Genomic DNA, 23007 nt, shown 5'->3' with positions numbered 1-23007 from the left:
CAACTTAAATGTGCGACCTTGACCATTGAACGGGAATTGATTTTGAGAGACTCTCACATGCTCATGTCTACCTAGGCCTTAAATTCATTCAATTTGATTCGGGTTACCCGACCCTATCTAGGAAATAGGCGCCGACCCTACCGTTTTTAAAGACAGTTGGTGCAAAAAAAAAAAAAGAAAAAAAAAGAATCGAGTTTTAATATGTAGTTTAAAACTCTTAACGCGTTATACAGAATATTACTTTTACAACACCATCCCCCAATGATGAAAATAAAAGTCTTATATAAAGACTTATAAAAACCAAAACAAAGAGAACCTACCTACCCTATCTGCTTTGGAAAAGGATACCCAAATCCTACCCAAATCATATTTTTAGGCCTTATAATGCTGCGATGTTTAATTGATATCCGATTGATTGTGACAAAGTTACGTAAGGACAGACGGAAGGACAGGACGGTGTGCTATGTTAAAAACATACAACATTATTATGAACATTGGCAAAAATACATGAGCAAAAAGTAAATACATATGAACAGAACTATAGCAACTAAAGGAACAAAAACATTCCTATTGGAATGAGGCGAATCCAATGTCTGTTAAATTCAATGTACATCAGTAAATCCAGGGAGCAATGATGGGAATGAGTATAAATAATCGCAAAATTCTATATAAAAATATGGCAATAATTATATAGGTGATTTAACATTGTTCTGTACAAAACGGATATATATTTTAATGAGAACACAGCTTGGAAAGTCATATTGGACGAGCCGCTAGGCCAATATAACTTTCCAAACTGTGTATGAGTACAAATATAGTCGGTATTGTAAAGAACAATCTTAAATGACCTTTTTATTCTATACCTATAAATATTATCTCAAACATATTCTGTAATGTATTATTATTATTATTATTATTATTATTATTATTATTATTATTATTATTATTATTATTATTATTATTATTATTATTATTATTATTATTATTACTAGTTTAGTAGTAGTAGTGGTGGTCGTAGTAAGTAGTAGTAGTGGTGGTGGTGGAGGTGGTGGAGTTGGTGGTGGTAGTAGTAGTAGAATTCGTACACAGCTTGGACAGATTTTTATTATGATTACTCGTACACAGCGTGGAAAGTCATATTGGACTCGCCTAGCGGCTGTGTACTCGTCCAAATACATATCCGTATTGTACACAAGAATGTTAAATAACCTATAACTATCACATATTCATTCTATATCAAAAATACGACAATGTTATTAACTATAACATAACTATCACATACGTGGTAGACAAACCTAGAAAACTACAATGATACATGTGTCATAAACAATGGCATACATCAGTAAGTAATATTCAATGCGTTGTACACAACGATATCGATTTTATGCGAGTTTTTCAAAAAACAATTCCTTGCAAAGGTATCACCTCGTGTCTAATCACTTCAATGCCTGTGTTTCTGATTGATATGTCTCCTTAACGAAGCCTTATGTTTGAATCTAATCCCACAGATACGACAGACCTGACCCTTCTGTGTCGTGTGCGTTAATATGTGCTCATTTAGTTCAGCTCTTTGTATTGCTCGGAAGGGACATTTATCGCATGAAAATGCTGTTAGCTTCTCCTCTCGTTGCTTGTGAGCCTTTAAATAAGCGTTAGTGGCGAACGTCTTGCTGCATCTTGCACACTTGAATTCCTTCTTCTGGCCGTGCGCACGGACTCTGGATAAAGCATTGAAATACATTTTAGTTGTTTCATGTTTGTTAAGTTGAGTAGGAAGTCGGACGTAATCCAATAATTCCCATTTGGTAAACCTGACTGAGGTATTCACGTGTCAAATATGCTGGATATGGAATACGTCCAACTCCCATGCAGTAAACATTTCAACAGGAACACCAACAAGGAGAACGCTAGCGAAAAGCAACTCTATTCGGTGACAGTTTTCAATCATTCGAGGAGCATAACTTGATTAATAATTTAGTAAACATGGTTCACAATAATGAACATCTTGGTGACAAGATTCATGGCAGTGAACATCAATGTGACACGGTGCATGTTATTGCATATTCATGTGACAAGGATCATGGCAATGCACATTCGGGGGGTGAGAAGTTTTAAGGTTTTAACCATATATGTGACAAGATTCATGGCAGTAAACATCTAGGTGACAAGGTTCATGGCAGTGAACATCTAGGTGACAAGGTTCATGGCAGTGAACATCTAGGTGACAAGGTTCATGGCAGTGAACATCTAGGTGACAAGGTTCATGGCAGTGAACATCTAGGTGAGCAGGTTCATGGCAGTGAACATCTAGGTGACAAGGTTCATGGCAGTGAACATCTAGGTGACAAGGTTCATGGTAATGCTTATTCGGAAGAGCAGTTTCAATGTTATAAAAATATATGTGACCTGATCCATGGCAGTGAGCATCATAGTAACAAGGCTCATGCAAATACAGATTCAGGTGACAAATATCTAGGAGGCAAATTTGCTTATAATGAAAATTTAGGTAACACGTTTCATGATAATGTCCATCAAGGTGACAAGTGCAATAGTAATATACATCTAGGTGACAAGGTTTATAGTAATGTACAACTAGGTGACAAGGTTTATGGTAATGTACATCTAGGTGACAGGGTTCATGGTTATGTACATCTAGGTGAACAGGTTTTTGGTAATGTACAACTAGGTGACAGGGTTCATGGTTATGTACATCTAGGTGAACAGGTTTTTGGTAATGTACAACTAGGTGACAGGGTTCATGGTTATGTACATCTAGGTGAACAGGTTTTTGGTAATGTACAACTAGGTGACAGGGTTCATGGTAATGTACATCTAGGTGACACGGTTCATGGTAATGTACATCTAGGTGACAATGTTTATGGTAATGTACATCTAGGTGACAAGGTTTATGGTAATGTACAACTAGGTGACAAGGTTCATGGTTATGTACATCTAGGTGACCAGGTTTTTGGTAATGTACAACTAGGTGACAGGGTTATGGTTATGTACATCTAGGTGACCAGGTTTATGGTGATGTACATCTAGGTGACAGGGTTCATGGTAATGTACATCAAGGTGACCAGGTTTATAGTAATGTACATCTAGGTGACAGGGTTCAAGGCAATGTACACCTAGGTGACCAGGTTTATGGTAATGTACATCTAGGTGATAGGGTTCAAGGTAATGTACATCTAGGTGACAGGATTTATGGTTATGTTCATCTAGGTGACCAGGGTTATAGTAATGTACTTCTCGGTGACCAGGTTTTTGGTAATGTACATCTAGGTGACAAGGTTTTTGGTAATATACATCTAGGTGACAAGGTTTATGGTAATGTATATCTAGGTGACAAGGTTTATGGTAATGTATATCTAGGTGACAAGGTTTATGGTAATGTACATCTAGGTGACAAGGTTTATGGTAATGATCATCTAGATGTCAAGATTTATGGTAATGTACATCTAGGTGACAAGATTTATGGTAATGTTCATCTAGGTGACAAGATTTATGGTAATGTACATCTAGGTGACAAGATTTATGGTAATGTACATCTAGGTGACAAGGTTTATAGTAATGTTTTATGGTAATGAGCGACTAGGTGACAAGGTTTATGGTAATGAGCGACTAGGTGATAAGGTTTATAGTAATGTACATCTAAGTGACAAGGCTTCTGGTTATGTATATCATTGTGACAAGTTTAATAGTAATGAACGTCTAGGTGACAAGATTTGTGGTAATAACCATCTATGTGACAATGTTTGTAGTAATAAGCCTCTTACTGGTTTATGGTAATGCACATTTAAGTGACAAGGTTTATAGTAATGTTCGTCTAGGTGACAAGGTTTATAATTATAAACGTCTAGGTGACAAAGTTTATAGTGATGAGCGTCTTAGAGACATGATTGATGGAAAAGAACATATAAGAGACAAGATTTATGGAAATGGAAGTCTTAGAGACAAGGTTTATGACAATGAACGTCTTTTAAAGACAAAGTTTATAGTGATGAACGTCTAGGTGACAAGGTTTATAGTGAAGAACGTCTTAGAGAAAAAAATAATATGAAAATTAACGTCTTAGAGACAAGGTTTATAGTGATGAACGTCTATGTGACAAGGTTTATGGTAATTTACGTCTAAGAGACAAGGGTTATGGTAATGAACATCTAGTTGACAAGGTTTATGGTCATGTTCATCAAGGTGACAAGGTTTACGGCAATGTTTATCTAAGTGAAAAGGTTTATGGTAATGTACATCTGGTGACAAGGTTCATGGTAATGTACATCTAGATGACAAGGTTTATTGTAGTGTACATTTAGGTGACAAGGTTTATGGTAATGTACATCTAGATGTCAATGTTTATAGTGATGTACATCTAGGTGACAAGGTTTATTGTAATGTACATTTAGGTGACAATGTTTATGATAATATACATCTAGGTGACAAGGTTTATGGCAAAATACATGTAGGTGACAAGGTTTATGGTAATGTACATCTAGGTGACAGGGTTCATGGTAATGTACATCTAGGTGACAAGGTTTATGGTAATGCTCATCAAGGTGACAAGGTTTATGGAAATGCTCATCTAGGTGACAAGGTTTATGGTAATGCTCATCTAGGTGACAAGGTTTATGGCAATATACATCTAGGTGAAAAGGTTTATGGCAATATACATCTAGCTGGCAAGGTTTATGGTAATGTACATTTAGGTGACACGGTTCATGGCTACGTACAATTAGGTGACAAGGTTTATGGTTATGTACATCTAGGTGACAAGGTTTATGGTAATGTACATTTGGGTGACAAGGTTTATGGTAATGTACATCTAGGTGACAATGTGTATGGTAATGCTCATCAAGGTGACAAGGTTTATGGAAATGCTCATCTAGGCGACAAGGTTTATGGTAATGCTCATCTAGGTGACAAGGTTTATGGCAATATACATTTAGGTGAAAAGGTTTATGGCAATATACATCTAGCTGGCAAGGTTTATGGTAATGTACATCTAGGTGACACGGTTCATGGTTACGTACATATAGGTGACAAGGTTTATGGTAATGTACAACTAGGTGACAAGGTTTATGGTAATGCTCATCAAGGTGACAAGGTTTATGGAAATGCTCGTCTAGGTGACAAGGTTCATGGCAATATACATCTAGGTGAAAAGGTTTATGGCAATAAACATCTAGCTGGCAAGGTTTATGGTAATGTACATCTAGATGACACGGTTTATGGTAATGTACATCTAGGTGACCAGGTTTATGGTAATGTACATTTGGGTGACAAGGATTATGGTAATGTACATCTAGGTGACAAGGTGTATGGTAATGTACATTAAGGTGACAAGGTTTATGGTAATGTACATCTAGGTGACAAGGTTTATGGTAATGTACATCAAGGTGACAGGGTGTATGGTAATGTACATTAAGGTGACAAGGTTTATGGTTATGTTCATCTAGGTGACAAGGTTTATAGTAATGTACATCTAGGTGACAAGGTTTATGGTAATGTACATCTAGGTGACAAGGTTCATGGTAATGTTCATCTTGGTGACAAGGTTCATAGTAATGTACATCTTGGTGACAAGGTTCATGGTAATGTACATCTAGGTGACAAGGTTCATGGAAATGGACGTCTTAAAGACAAGGTTTATGAAAATAAACGTCTTAGAGACAAAGTTTATAAAACAATTAACGTCTTAGAGACAAGGGTTATTGTAATGTATGGCTAAGAGACAAGGGTTATGGCATTGTACGTCTAAGAGACCAGAATTATATAAATAAACATCTAAGAGACAAGGGTTATAGTAATTGACGTCTTACTAAAATGCTTTGTGGAAATGAACGTCGAAGTGACAAGGTTCATAGTAATGAACATCAATGTGCCATTGTTCATGAGAATAAACATCTAAATGGCTAGAAAAATATTAAAGAACACATAGATGGCAAGTGTATTCATGTGAGTAGCCCGAAATAAATTCTAGTTATTGACAAATAAAACCTCTTCAAACATTTCGACCATGCTGCCGACAACACAACGGCTATGACAAAATCTTACATGTTGGCTAGTAAAATATGGATAGACGAACACTATGCCATAATACGGCGTCTAATGTCAACGCATTGTTTCTGCCCGCAACGATGGTATGAAAGGATGAATTTAAAAGGGGAATCATACAAGATACTTTTTTACAAACAACTAATAAAATATATAATGTTACACTGCATTTTACACTTTAATTTTTTTACGCCTTTGTAAACAAATTGCTTATTTTGAATTGCATGTGGATTTTGTTTGGCATTTTAAATTGTCAGATTTTAGTGATAACAAATTAAATCATGCAAATCAAAAATGGCTTTCGTGATACAATCGTCTTTCTGCAATTGTCTAAGACATCGCTCAGAAACAATGCGTTTACCTTTGTCACCGGTTCCTTACTTGTGACATAGTAGACTGTCCGCTGAAGGAAATCCCGTACCGCAACAGTTAAATGGAGCCTCGTTTCGGTGCAACCGCTCATGAGCCATCATATTCCGTTTATACTTGAATTCTTTTCCACAATGGCTGCACACGAATGGACGCTTCTTATCGTCTTTGATCTCATCTTTTTTTTCTGAAAGTGATGCAACCGGAATTCATGTTAATATAATCGATGAACATATTACAATCAATTCGAAACCATAAATGCTTGGCTTTATTACCTTGTTGCCTCGAACTGGATCTTGGGGACCGATTTCTTTCTACTGAATGCAAGCAATCCAACATAGCTCGAGGCTCGAGTTCTTCGCGGGTCCCTTGTAGTTCGAGCCAACAGGGTTCGATTTTATACGAACATTGGTACAAAAAAACGGATCATATAAATGTGCATTATTTAGTTGTATACATGCCAAATGTCACTTGTACAAATTGTCGTCCATTTGTCTTTGGGTGCAAACTGTAGAAGCGCTGGCACAATTTAGAGGCATTTTATTCACAAATAAACGATGCATCCGACAACCCCATTTAGGTCCGTTCGCAATCATGTTAACGTGACACTCTTATTCAAAATATATACATACACATGTAAAAAAAAACATTATTTTAAGTGATAAACCTTTAACTACTTATTAAATAATGCGTTTATAGAAAATAACTTATAACAAGATTGTAACTGTGTATTTTTAATAGCTGTATACGCAAAAATATCAAATGATTGGTGAGTGCTTAAAGATTTAGTGTGATCTATTATCAACTCTTCAGACAGATATACCGCGTTTTCTGCACCTTTCTTTCAAATTAAACTCTGTTTCCTTTATAAAAACCATTGTTTTCGTTATTTATTTATCCTTTTTGACACATCGAACCAAGTGCATTAATTGTGGCAAATTATATTTAGGGTAAAAGTGCATCTTTAAATGTCGTTGCATGGTACCTCTGCCCCATGTTTGTTATGAAATGATTTAAGGATAGATAATTGCTGTTTTAGAATTTGTAAACTAAATGACTGCTATTACATTTTTAATTTTTATCTTTGTTTCAACTACAATAAACGTAAAATGATATATGCTGAAACATTCATGGTAAATATGTTTCGATGCCCTGTGATAAAACAGGTTGTGTACATTTTAACTTGGCAACAAACAATGTTGAGGTAAACTATACTACAAACTGTAAGGTAATTATAAAATATAGATATGTTACTAAGAGTGCTTGTTAAAGGGACACGATTTATCAACAACAAAACTAACAACCGAATGAGGTAAACGAAACTGAACACTATCGTGTCAGTCTATAACTACTTTTAAAACCCGCCTAGTGAGGAAACACATTTTTTTCCCTTTTTATTTGACACCAAACACATGTAGTAAATTAGACTACAGGCTACATGTATAATGTCAGTCTATAATATCATGTTTCTTTTCATGCCCACATTGTGAGGAAACACTTTGTCCATTTTCCTTTGGCAACACATGAAGTAAATTAGACTACAGGCTACATGTATAATGTCATTCTATAATATCATGTTTCTTTTCATGCCCACATTGTGAGGAAACACTTTGTCCATTTTCCTTTGGCAACACATGAGGTATATTAGACTACAGGCTACATGTATTATATCAATAATTATATCAATAATCAGTCTATAATTGCATGCTTGTTTCCAGTCCGCCCTGCGAGAAAATATATTTTTTCCATTTTCACTTGGCAACAATAACATGAGGTAAATTAGACTACATGTACTATGTCCGTATATAATTGTATATTTCTTTTCAAGCCCGCCTTGTGAGGAAACACTTTGTCCATTTTCGTTTGGGATCACGTAAAGTAAATTAGACTTTAAACTTTAAAGTATATAATTGCATGTTTGTTTTCAAGCCCGCCTTAATAGGAAACACACTTTGTTCATTTTACTTGGAAGCAAACACCTTGGGTAAACTATACTACAAACTTAATTTATAATTATGTGCGCCCTGTTCCGAAACAGATTTTCAATTGGCATCAAACACATGAGGTCAAATAGATTACACATAGCATGGTCAGTCGATAATTATGTGTGCCCAGTAGTGTAAAGCGTTTTGTCCATTGTCAATTGGCAACAAGCACATGGGGTTAAATAGATTACAAACTAGAGATTGCTTTTTTGTAAAAGCGCTTGTCTCTCCGATTGTGTGGTCGTAGCTGAGAAAAAATAAATTATGGACATGAAATTTGTAATTTTGGACTGGAGACGAACCAACAGTGAAGGTTGGTTTATTTAACCGTATTAAATAGTGAAGAGAAAAATGTTGTTCATTAATCTTGGAAAATGTAAACGAAGTTTGCATTGTATGAAGTTAATTCCTGGGCGCAAGCGTTATTCAATTATTGATCGGTAACCATTTTTTAGTTCAAGGTCATCGTGACCTTGACCTTTGACCTACTGATCACAAAATCAATAGGGATCATCTACATGACCAACTTGCATACAAAGTATTAAGTTATTGGGTGAAATTGTTCTTTAGTTACTGAGCGGTAACCGTTTCTACACCGCAAGGTCACGGCAACCTTGACCTTTGACCTACTGATCTCAAAATCAATATGGGTCATCTACTAGTCATGACTGACTAGCATACCAAATATTAAGTTCCTGGGTGCAAGAGTTTTTTTTATTTATTGAGCGGAAACAAAGAGTGACGTACAGACTGACGGACTGATTAACGGTCTGATTTCAAAATCAATAGGAGTCATCTGCTAGTCATGACCAACTAGCATACCAAGTATTAAGTTCCTGGGTACAAGCGTTCTTTAGTTATTGAGAGAAACCATTTTTAAGCTTAAGGTCACTGCCAACATATCGTTTTTCCTGAAGGTAACCTTGACCTATGACCTTTTGATCTCAAAATCAATAGGGGTCATCTACTAGTCATGAACAACTAGCATACCAAGTATGAAGTTCCTGGACCCAAAGGATCTTTAGTTATTGAGCGGAAACCGTTTCTTCACCTCAAGGTCACGGCGACCTTGACCTTTGACCCCAAAATCAATAGGGGTCATCTACTAGTCATGACCAACTAGCATACTGTTTTTGCCAGTATTAAGTTCCTGGGTCTAAGTGTTCTATAGAAATTGAGCGGAAACGAAGTGTGACGTACAAACTGACTGGCGGACTGACTGACTGACGGACAGGGCAAAAACAATATGTCTCCCCATTAATGGGGGAGACATAAATATATGGTCAGTCGATAATTATGTCCGCCCTGTTCCGAAACAGAGTTAATCTATTTTCACTTGGCAATAAAGGCATGAGGTAAAACAGATTACAAAGTATATGGTCAGTCGATAAGTATGTGCACCCTGTTCCGAAACAGAGTTAATCTATTTTCACTTGGCAATACACACATGAGGTAAAATAGATTACAAACTATATGGTCAGTCGATAAGTATGTGAACCCTGTGGCGAAAAGCCTTGTGTCCAGTCTCATTTAGCAACAAACACGTGAAGTAAAATAAACAATGCACTCCTAGGTCCGCCCATTATTGCATATTTGTTATCATGTGCAACTTGCGATGAAACACTCTTTGTCCATTTTCACTGACCAACAAAGACAATTGAGGTAAACAAGAACACGCCAGACTATTTCACATTTGCACATGTGTTATCATGTGCGCCTTCAGGTTGCAGCTTATGTTGAATCTTTTATGGCAGATTTCACATCCGAAAGGCTTCTCTCCCGTGTGAATGATCATATGTCGCTTCAGATTAGATCTAGAAGGGAACGCCTTACCGCAGAATCTGCATGTTTTAGACAAATCTGCCGCAATACCTGAAAATACATAGTTTAAATATTTAATTTCATATAATTAAAAATAATAAATCATTTTACATTGACATTACGCTAGCCGAATATGTTCCTATTGAACTACTTTTTTACTTATAATAATTCAGTTTCTTATCAAACAAAAGATCCGGTACTTTGTGACTTTATGATATTTTGGTGTTTCATTTATAATGTGCACATCGTCATACATAGCGGAAAAATTCGAGTGTATGCAGAATTGTGTATCAGAGTATAATAATCAAATACGAGTACTTGATGAACATTGTAACAATGGCGTCGCCGAGCGAACGTCAGCTCTCCTTTGTTTCGTTTTTCTAGTCGAACAAAGGGCATAATTTGACCATTACAAAAGCCAGAATGATGGACATACGTATACATGTGTGCAGTGGCTCTGGCAACATGTTGACCAAGTTTCATTTTCATACCATGTACGGTTTGTGAGTTGCGGCCAATGTTAAGTTAAGAATGACAATGACATCAAGGCAATCACAATTCATCGCCTTTCTTTCTTTCATCGAAAAACGATCTAAAAAGGCTATGGAAGAGAACCAAAACTACAGCGACGAAACCAGTTGCTTTGAGATGCACCCTTACTCCCAAATAAGATTTACCAAAATTAATACAATTGTTTTAAATTACCGAAAATGATGAATACATATCGAAACCGATGGTTCTTATGAAGGATACCGTGCTTTATTTCAAAGAAAGGTGATGAAAGCACCGCATTTCTACCTTATGAGACGATAATTGATCACTGTAAATCCTATAGCACTCACCAGTCATTTAATTTTTTTGCGTGTTCAGCCATTAAATACACGGTTACAATATTGTTATCAGTTATTTATATTTTCCATAAATGCATTATTAAGTAAGTAGCGCTGGCTCTGTTAAGAGACATGTTATCCACAAATAAACGATGCATCTGACAATCCCATTCAGGTCCGTTAGCAATCATGTTCACGTGACACTCTTATTCAAAATATATACATTCACATGTAAAAAACATAATTTTCAGTGATAAACCTTTAACTACTTATTAAATAATGCGTTTATAGAAAATATTAATTACTTAATAACAAAAGATTGTAACTCTGTATTTTTAATAGCTGTATACGCAAAAACATTGTGGCAAATCTTATTTAGGCTAAGAGTGCATCTTTAAATGTCGTTGCATGGTACCCCTGCCTCATGTTTGTTATGAAATGATTTAAGGATAGATAATTGCTGGCTTAGGATTTGTAAAATAAATGAATGCTATTACATTTTAATTGTTATCTTTATTTCAAGAACAATGGACGTAAAATGATATACATAAATATGTTCAAAACGTTCATGGTAAATATGTTTCTTTTCCCTGTGATCAAACAGGTTATGTACATTTTAACTTGGCAACAAACAATGTTGATGCGCCTTTAAATGGCGTTGCATGGTACCCCTGCCTCATGTTTGTTATGAAATGATAGATAATTGCTGGCTTAGAAATTGTAAAATAAATCAATGCTATTACATTTTATTTTTATTTTGTTCTTTATTTCAAATACAATGGACGTAAAATATATGCTGAAAAAAAATTGTTTCTTTGCCCTGTGATAAAACAGGTTATGTACATTTTAACTGGCACAAACAATGTTGAGATAAACTATACTACACATTGTAAGGTAAGTAATTATATAATAGAAGTGTATACTAAGTGTGCTTATTAAACACGATTTATAAAAAACACACTAACAACCGTATGAGGTAAACGAAGCTATACATTATTATGTCAGTCTATCCTTGTATATTTCTTTTAAAACCCGCCTATTGAGGAAACGCATTTTTCTCCATTTTCACATGGCAAAAAACACATGAAGTAAATTGGACTACAGACTACATGTATAATGTCATTCTATTATAACATGTTTCTTTTCACGTCCACATTTTAGGAAATACTTTGTCCATTTTCATTTGGCAACGCATGAGGTAAATTAGACTACAGGCTGCATGTATTATGTCAGTCTATAATTGCATGTTTGTTTTCATATCCGCCCTGTGAGAAAATATTATTGTTTTTCCATTATCACTTGGCAGCACATACATACGATAAATTAGACTACAAAATGCGTGTATAATGTCAATCTATAATTCAATGTTTCTTTTCACGCCCAAATTTGTCCATTTTCCTTTGGCAACACACGAGGTAAATTAGACTACAGGCTGCATATATTATATGTCAGTCTATAATTTAATGTTTCTTTCACACCCACATTGTGAGGAAACACTTTGTCCATTTTCTTTTGGCAACACATGAGGTAAATTAGTCTACAGGCTGCATGTATTATATTAATAATCAGTCTATAAGTGCATACTTGTTTCCAGTCTGCCCTGCGAAAAAACATATTTTTCCATTTTAACTTGGCAACAATCACATGAGGTAAATTAGACTACAAACTGCATGTACTATGTCAGTATATAATTGTATATTTCTTTCCAAGCCCGCCTTGTAAAGAAACTCACTGGTCCATCCGCACTCGGCAACAAACACACGAGGTAATTAAGACTACAAACAGCATGTATAATGTCAGTCTATAATTGCAAGTTTCTTTTCAAGCCAACCTTAATAGGAAACACACTTTGCCCGTTTTACTTGGCAACAAACACATAGGGTAAACTATACTACAAACTTTAAAGTCAGTCTTAAATCATGTGCGTCATGTGTTCCGAAACAGGTTTTGTCCATTTTCACTTGGCAACATACACATGAGGTAAAATAGATTACAAACTATATGGTCAGTCGATAAATATGTGCGCCTTGTAGCATAATGCATTATGCGGTTTGTTCATCTTCACTTAGCAATAAACACATGAGGTAAATTAGATTACAAACTATATGGCCAGTCGATAATTTTGCGCGACTTCTAGCATAAAACGTTTTGTCCATTTTCACTTCGCAATAAACACATGAGGTAAATTAGATTACAAACTATATGGTCAGTCGATAGTTATGTGCGCCCTCTAGCATATAACGTTTTGTCCATTTTCACTTCTCAATAAACACATGAGGTAACTTAGATTACAAACTATATGGTTAGTCGATAATTATGTGCGCCCTAAGTCGAAACAGAATTAATCCATTTTCATTTGGCAACAAATATATGAGGTAAAATAGATTACCAACTATATGGGGCAGTCGATAATTATGTGCGCCCAGTAGCGAAAAGCGTTTCGTCCATTTTCAATTGGCCTCAAACATATGAGGTAAAATAGATATATGGGCAGTCGATAATTATGTGCGCCCAGTAGCGAAAAGCGTTTTGTCCATTTTCACTTCGCAACAAACACACGAGGTAAAATAGAAAACGCACTTCTAGGTCTGTCCGTGATTGCATATTGGTTACTATGAGCACCTTGCGAAGAAACACTCTTTGTCCATTTCCACTGACCAACAAAGACAATTGAGGTAAACAAGAACACGCCAGACTATTTCACACTTGCACATGTGTTATCATGTGCGCCTTCAGGTTGCAGCTTATGTTGAATCTTCTATGGCAGATTTCACATTCGAAGGGTTTCTCTCCCGTGTGAATGATCATATGTCGCTTCAGATTATATCTAGAAGGGAACGCCTTACCGCAGAATCTGCATGTTTTAGACAAATCTGCCGCAATAACTGAAAATACATAGTTTAAATATTTAATTTCATATATTTAAAAATAATATAACATTTTACATTGACCCTACGTTAGCCGAATATATTTCTATTGAACTACTTTTTTTTGCTTACAATAATTCAGTTTCTTATCAAACAAAAGATCCGGTACTTTGTGACTTTATGATATTTTGGTGTTTAATTTATAAGTGCGCATCGTCATACATAGCGGAAAAATTCGAGTGTATGCAGAATTGTGTATCAGAGTATAATAATCAAATACGAGTACTTGATGAACATTGTAACAATGGCGTCACCGAGCGTACGTCAGCTCTCATTTGTTTCGTTTTTCTAGTCGAACAAAGCGCATAATTTGACCATTACAAAAGCCAGAATGATGGACATACGTATACATGTGTGCAGTGGCTCTGGCAACATGTTGACCAAGTTTCATTTTCATACCATGTACGGTTTGTGAGTTGCGGCCAATGTTAAGTTAAGAATGACAATGACATCAAGGCAATCACAATTCATCGCCTTTCTTTCATCGAAAAACGATCTAAAAAGGCTATGGACGAGAACCAAAACTACAGGGATGAACCCAGTTGCTTTGAGATGCACTCTTACTCCCAAATAAGATTTACCAAAATTAATACAATTGTTTTTAATTACCGAAAATGATGAATACATATCGAAACTGATGGTTCTTATGAAGGATACCGTGCTTTATTTCAAAGAAAGGTGAAGAAAGCACCGCATTTCTACCTTATGAGACTAAATTGATCACTGTAAATCCTTTAGCACTCACCAATCATTTAATTATCAGTTATCACTATTTTCCATAATTGCATTTTTAAGTAAGAAGTTAAAGGTTTATCACTCAAAAATAATGTTTGATATACATGTGTATGAATTGGTTTTTAAATGAGTGTCGCTTTAACAGAGAACCCAGTTAAGAGGTTTAATGCTAAGGCCAAACATACATTAAACGAGAGTCACACAACCATATATGCATTACAATATCATAATCAATAATTGTTGGGGCCACAGCATTGCAACGGTCGTCAAAACAAGAGATCACTATAGGTTTAGATAGAATAGTTTATGGGAAGCAAGTTTCACCTATGCCCCAATATTTATCAATAAATAGAATAATATCGTTTATTCATCGAAATAGTTTATACAAACGATGTGTTTGAATTAGGTCAGAATGGCCCTTGATCAAACAATTCAACAGACTTCAATACATCTTACACAAAAAGAACAAGTACTTCATGGATAACTAGGAAAATACCGAGATTTGCTTTATTTGTACACCAACACATGTATAATGTTAGTGGCTCAAGATCAAAGACTACACAAACATACACAAGACAAACTTGATAAAACAAAACGTTCTTGTTTCAATTTCTAAAATGAATAGACATTTAACACAAGTTATTTTTAAATATAAAACTACACAAAGGATGCCTGTAACAATTAATGAATTAAACTGTTTTTAAGGATCCCAAAAACCTTTTATTCACTATATAAGTAGATCTCACGAAACTTTTACCTCAACTCTTGATTGTTATTGTGTAAGAAATTACACTGCTAAATAAGATTTACCACAATTAATTCAATTGTTTCAATATACCGAAAAGGACGATTACATATCGAAATCAATGGATTTTATGGAGAATATCGAGTTTAATTTGAAAGAAAGATGCAGAAAACATTGTATTTCTACCTTACGAGACGGTAGTAGATCGCAGAAAACCTTTAGCATTCATAAAAAAAATGATATTTTGCGTATTCATTTATTAAATACGCGGTTACAATCTCGTTATCAGTAATAAATATTTTCCATAAATACATTATTAAGGAAGTAGTGGAAGGTTAATGGCTTAAAAATTATGTTTGTTATACATGAGTATGTATTGATTTTGAATAAGAGTGCCACTATAATTAAGAACAGACAAAATCATAACCAAAATATAACAAAAGTGTTCCAGACAGTCCTAATTTGTATGAAAGGTTGATCCTTTACTCTTTTCCTGCACGTTCAACATTCATATGGCTTATATCCTATCCTATAAGCGTAAATGGAAACCCCTTCTTCATATGAATAATTCCATGGGATCGAAGGTTGCTTGGATTATTGAATCGTTTCCCACATGTTTGGCACTCGTATGGTTTTTCTCCGGTGTGAACCAAGATGTGTCGTTTCAAATTGAACGTATTCCCGAACACTTTTCCGCAATATTGACATCGTCTGTTGGACAGACGGTCTTCGTCTGCAATGAAAGATAAGATATGATTTTATAATGAAAGAAAGGACAAGAGTAACACATTCAGACATGTTAAATTTCAATCAGGGGCTGCTTTCAATAAGCAACTTAGATTGAACTTAAATTTAAGAAACTAAATGTTTGGATTGGCCTGTATATATTTAGCTGAATAGGGTCTTTGATGCATGTCTAAGGATAAGGATAAGATCAATATTGACCATGAACAGTCAGCCATTTTCCATCGAACATAATAATAATAATGATACTAATAATAATGTAAAAACACAATAATAAAAAGAACATAATAATAATAATAATAATAATAATAATAATAATAATAGTATAATCACAATAAAAATAATTACTAATAGAAATAATAATAAAAATAATAATAGTATATAAATTTATGTTTGTAGAGTTTAACGCGTAAATTATTTTGTAAAGTTCATATTAATTCCCATCATATTACTGCATAAATACTGAAGATTTCAAAGTAATGTCCATATGTTTAACTTCTTAATTATGTTTGAGAGAAGGTACGTAAGTCAACAAAACAGCTTACGCAAGTAAACGTTTATTCAAAATATTCACTCAATTTTTAACTTAAAAATACAATTTACACAAAGCTTTGGATGAATGTGAAATGATTGTCCGGCGTCATTTTTTTTTTGTTTTACCCCAAAAACAATCAAATATGCCACTAGAATAATTCCAAATTCCATTTATACTCCTATGAATTGTTCCGGATATCAGTGTTGTCATAGTATTACATTGTCCACATGTAGTTTCCACAAAACAACACTTGTACTTTCAGGTGTGCCACTCAACTTGTCCTAAATGTTTTCAAATACTCTAATCAATTATTCCAGCTCTTCATTTTAAAATCTCATAAGAGTGTCACGTGTCGTATTGCGTCATATTTTATACAACGTATTCACATGGGTAGCCATATGAGATTTGAGGTTGCTCTTATCAATTCTGGCAGACATGACATCGAAACGGCTTCTCCCCTGTGTGTATTACGAGATGTCGTTTTAGTTTCGCATTCGACGGGAATAATTTTCCGCATTGTTGACATGGCTTGTTGCCTTGTTTACCTGAAGAATAAAAAACACAACCTGATATTCACTTTAACTCATTTCCAATAACAAACTCTTGTCACTTATTCCAGCTCTTTATTTCCAAACAGAATACACATATTCATAAGAGTATCACGTGTGGTATTGCGTCATATGTTATACAACACATTCATGTGGGTAGCCATATGTGTATTGAGGTTGCTCTGGTCATTAAATCGTTTCTGGCAGACATGACATTGAAACGGCTTCTCCCCTGTGTGTATTACGAGATGTCGCTTTAGTTTCGCATTCGTCGGGAAGAATTTTCCGCAGTGTTGACAGCGCTTGTTGCCTTGTTTACCTGAAAAATAAAAAAACACAACCTGATATTCGTATAATAAAATATTTCAAACATTGTCAATATTATCAATAACAAAAGCAAGACAAGTCCAAATTGTTTGTTCAGTTGGTCAACTGTAATAGTGACACCATCATTTGCAGAAAGAACTATTAAAATAACATCTTAGAAATTACAGTGATCGTACTGTAAACATAACACATGAAATAGTTTAATAATACAAGGTTATGGAAATTGGAGACGGAAATAAACCACTATTGATGAAGGCAAGGGTGTTCATGTTATATGCTACTACGTACTCGTTGTTATCTAATCGTCTATGAAAATTTGCGTTACCGTAGACCGTTGGTTATTTCTGAAAAAAATGGATGTTAAAATGAAACCGTTGCTAATACCAACTTCAATTTAAAATGTGAAGACTATGTGCCGATTGCTCAAAATTGTTTACAACGCCCTTAACTGCATTTTTGTTAACGCTGAAATAAGAAATATCTAATTATGTGCCCATATTTTTAAATTAAACAAGCATTACTGAAAACAGTTCTCTCAATATTTGTAAGAAGTAATGCGACCAATGTGACCCGGAAATTCTCAGAGTATTCAAGATTTGAAAATTAACGGAGTACCGTCGACAACGATGTTTAACTGTAACCATCACGTTCTTTTCAAATAACAATTATACGACTTTACCCCCAGCAAAGCTATTGATAGTGTGTTCTTTCGGTTGTAAGTGGACCGTGCAGGACAATTTCGGGTAATCCCACTAGCCGATACATTGTATTTAAAAAGGCCATGATAATATTCGAATGTATATCTTCCGCAAAATTATTTCTATTTATCTATTTATAAATCTGTATATATGTATTTATTAATGCATTTATTTGCTCCGTACACAATTTGTGTTCGTCCCAGCGAAACAGCTTCTTACGTCTGTAGGAGGACACTTTTGAAGAAAACCTCGAACTGTATCTATTACCTAGGTACAGAGGGTAAATCCAATGTAGAGGGTTAATCAATGTAGAGCAGAGATCTCTTATGGAAAGGCGGTACAACTAATTTTCGTACAGATCCTTTAATTTCACAGTTACATAAAAAGGTCACATCAAATAATTTTAAAATATGGAGTACAATACAATGAAAACTACTGGGACAAGCACAGGTCAAATAGTCACACATAAAGACGTTATGTACAGTATCAAAAAAATCTAATACATCCTGCATTACTTTAACAGCCTTTAATGATGTTTTTATGTTGCATATGATTATTGAAATGTGCGTCCAGTGATTGATTTTGTCATACACAAAAATGTCACATCTTAAATTGTGTGTTCATATGGGTGATCATATGAGTCTTGAGGTTGCTTTTATCATTAAAGCGTTTCTGGCAGACGTGGCACTGAAAGGGCTTCTCCCCGGTGTGTATCAAGAGGTGCCGTCTCATTCTCGCATTCGTCGGGAAAGTTTTACCGCAGTATTGACAGGGCTTGTTGGCTTGTCCACCTGAAATAAACACAAATCGATGCCTTTATATACAAAAACTGCACTTTCAATTACATGTACAAAACATTGTACACTGTAAAAAGCAACAATAAAGGAATGAGTAAGATAAGAAAGAAATCGGACTCTCAACTAGTGTTTAATTCATACTATTCACCTTTTCATCCGCAACCAAATGCATCAAACTGGAGTTGTTGACAGGTTATCATATGCCTAATTTGCACATTCAAATGATTTGATTGGGAAATGTAAATGTTAAAAAGGTTATGCTATTAATAAATTAGTGAAGCGATTCTTAAATAAAAAATTAAGTACAGCAAACTAACAAATATAAAACTATATTAATAAAAATGTACTTTGCGATACTGAGCTCAGTTAGTTCAGTTAGAAGCGCTTCTTGCTTATAACTCGGGGGTCAGTCATTCTAGCTTAACCTTATACACATATTTTGTACAGGACAAATGTTATAATATGGCAAAAATATCACACAAAAATAACCTGGTAAATTGATACAAAAGCAATAATTCCTTTACAAATTGCATTTATCAAAACATGTTAAGTCATAAAATTCAATACAGGATACAGAATGTTCCGTTTTGACCATCATTTTGACAAAAGCATATACGCATGTATATATATATGAATCATCACCCTCCAGAAGATAACAAATAATTCACTTTTATGTGTTCATCACAACAAAACGAGAAACTTTTATCTCCGAAAATTAATACACAACAATAATTGTATCGTTCCTCCATATGTTTTCATAACACAAAAAAAATCATAACCTCTTTCTCAACAAAACGTCTAGTGTTTGGAGTAACATGTATAAACCTTGAGGGGTGTTTATATGGTAATTATATCGCTCGATAGGCCACGTCCCCGATAATCAGCAGAAATTACTCTGTTTGTCCGGCACTGACCAAAGTTGGCGGATAAACAAAGACATGGTTTCCGGTATATCCCTGACAATATCAGCTTCACACACATTACTACGACTTCTTCATAATAGAAACACACTAGAATATATATTTGATAGTATCTTTCAAATATTTCCACATGTTGAAGTAAAGATCAGTTACATAACTTTTAAGCAACAGTTCATGTCCCTCAATCACTCGACACCATGGGCGTTTCTTCTGTGCACAGAAACGTATTCTCGTGTTTTGAAAAGCTTAAAGCAAACGTCACACTTGTATGGTCTCTCGCCTGTATGCGTTCTTTCGTGGCGATCCTTCTTCCATTTACTCGCTAGAACTTTTCCACAGTAATCACAGACGTACACTTTTAACTGCATGTCTCCCTTCTTACTTGTTTCTTGCATGGTAGCCAATGATTCCGGGTAAATTTCTGAAAAATATTTACAAATATATATATATATATATATATATATATATATAAAACACTACATTTTACTTACAGAGACCATCAAAGTCACATTTTTTGTCGCAAGGAATCACAAATCATGCAACAACTAAACTGTGGTAAGGACCAGAGATATTGCTCATCTAGCGGAAAAGACTTTAAAATGTTTAAGAAATACAACACTGACCATGGTTAAGCTAATTCAGCGGAATAGACTTAAATTTGTTTTTCTTTCTATTTACTAACAAGAGATACGGAAATTATCTAAATATATATTTTTTAAACTACATAGTATTCATTTAACATTAAAATATATGTTGTTCGGGGCTAGAAAATCATCGTTTTTTTTTCAGGATTCCTGTACGCGCCATATGTTATGATCAAGCTAATCTATAAATACATCATACCGTTTATTCTGAAGCATGCAAAATTTCAACAATTTTCAAACCAGTTTCCACTGGTTTCAGTTCAGAGCGTTGTAAAGTTTAAAAACCTACATCATTTAAGTTTCTTTACATGTATTTTTAATCCATGATTTTGCAAACCCTTTCCGTCCACTTCACTTTACTCTTAATTATAAGCCGATTTATATTTTCTGGTGAATGTTTCTGTACGTGTTAAATAAAACCAGATTGTCCGTGAAATAAAACCAACGTCTAGCATGTGTATCAAGTGCGTTGCACAGTATATAATTGCTTCAATTTGTCATTGTAAAAAACATGTACTCAGAAACAAAGTTCACGTTTAAACCTTAAAATCTATATCATTTTTACAGACAGTATAACAATTGTTCAGGAGCACAAAACACTTAAGAAAGAACGTACAGAGAATAAATAAAGAAAACAAGCCGCAAATATATGCATTTTAATAATAAATATTAATCCGTGGTGACACACAATACTTTTCAAATCGTAGATAAACCAACCACAAGAGATAGTCATATTGCAAATTTATTGAAGAATGCATGCAGGATTTCGTGATAAACAATAAACAAAGTCATAGGCTTAATCAGGATACGAACGGGGTCAAGTTCAATAAATAAAACAATATTAATTCTACACAAATCAGCATAGCAAGTCCCTGAAGTTTTCTTTCAGTCATTCTAGCTCTTTCGGCAGATCTTTCATATGTGTCATCATGTGAGATCGAAGGCCCGTTCGTCGGTAGAAGGATTTCTGGCAGACTTCACAGCAGTAGGGTTTGTAACCGGAGTGGATACGCATGTGTTGGTTCAGGTTGGATTTACTCCTGAAGACGTGACCACAAAGGGAACAGGGAAATCCAGTCATACCTGAAACAAAAAAGAAGAAAGAACTCAGTTGAGAAAAAAATATATGTTAATCAATTGTTTAACCTCTATCAAAATATTACTTTAAGGACACATTAAAACAAATAACTTGTTGATAGTCTTATGTTGATATATTCATTATTACTGCTGTATTGCCGTTGAAGCTATAAACAATCAAAAAAGAAACTCACAAAAGTTGTGCATCAAATGTATTTACATAAACAATTACACACTCATTGTAAAAATTACATCAAAAAGCCATACGACTCGAGTGAATACACATACAGCAATGTCAAAATGCATGTTTAACACAGAAGAAATGATAACAAAAGTATAAATATGAAGAATAATGACAAACTTTAGTTGTTTCTTTTGTTCCACGACTTGCAAGTTTTAATGTATCGCTTAATGTCCATTTACGCGGCTTTGAGCATTCATTCAAAATTGCACTGCAATAATACAATGCTGTGCCTTCACATTAAGGTGTCTTCAACAATTCAGTAGTTCATTTAAAGATGATTGTAAGATGTCAAGATTCCTCTTAAAAGCAATCAAAACTTTACACCAATTACATGCCTCTTGAGTGTCATCGACGTATAAATAATTTCCACAAACAGTTGTTTTTCATTCAACGATAACTGCATGTTGTTAAATTCCTGATCGTTGAGCCGACCAAAACCGTTCACTGCAATTACGTGCCACGTCCTTGTGCTCTTGACGTAAATCAGATTGTACAATACACCAAGTCAAACAAGAAGCAAATAAATTAGGTCAAACAATAGAGGCAAAATAAACCAGGTCAAACAATAGAGGCAAAATAAACTAGGTCAAACAATGGAGGCAAATAAACCAGGTCAAACAATACATACAAAGTAAACCAGGTCAAACAATAGAGGCAAAGTAAACCAGGTCAAACAATTGAAGCAAAATTAACCAGGTCCAACAATACAAGCAAAATAAACCAGGTCAAATAATAGAAGCAATACGCCCGGTCAAACAATAATAACAATGTAACCAGCGAGCATACCCATAATATCTTCAGATATTTAGCAATCAATTTGAAAAGTAAAAATCCTGTGTCAAATATTAAACAAAGTTGAACATACAAAACACAAATTGATAAGAAAGCTCCTTTCACTTTGTGACTACCGGTCCTTCAGATTAAACACTATCGGTAAGTTTCTGAGCATTGACATGTGTTATATTATGCTTGGTAGCAAACCGATCCTTAAACCTGCACAATCCGTA

General features: G+C 34.7%; 1 protein-coding gene across 1 annotated transcript; it reads right to left on the bottom strand.

The window, feature by feature from the left end:
• Positions 1–1441: 1441 nt before the first annotated feature.
• On the bottom strand, positions 1442–22790 carry LOC128204790 (gastrula zinc finger protein XlCGF46.1-like). Its single transcript, XM_052906197.1, has 7 exons — positions 22787–22790; positions 21579–21762; positions 20010–20107; positions 18923–19109; positions 15993–16207; positions 13764–13944; positions 1442–1718 (listed from the first exon to the last, which is right to left on the bottom strand). The coding sequence occupies exons 1-7, from the start codon at positions 22788–22790 to the stop codon at positions 1442–1444; spliced, it is 1146 nt and encodes a 381-aa protein (XP_052762157.1).
• Positions 22791–23007: the final 217 nt, after the last annotated feature.

The sequence above is a fragment of the Mya arenaria genome, chromosome 10, assembly GCF_026914265.1.
Source record: "Mya arenaria isolate MELC-2E11 chromosome 10, ASM2691426v1".
NCBI lineage: Eukaryota > Metazoa > Mollusca > Bivalvia > Myida > Myidae > Mya > Mya arenaria.
The sequence above is the reverse complement of the archived record's forward strand: the minus strand, read 5'-3'. Positions and strand labels throughout refer to the sequence as shown.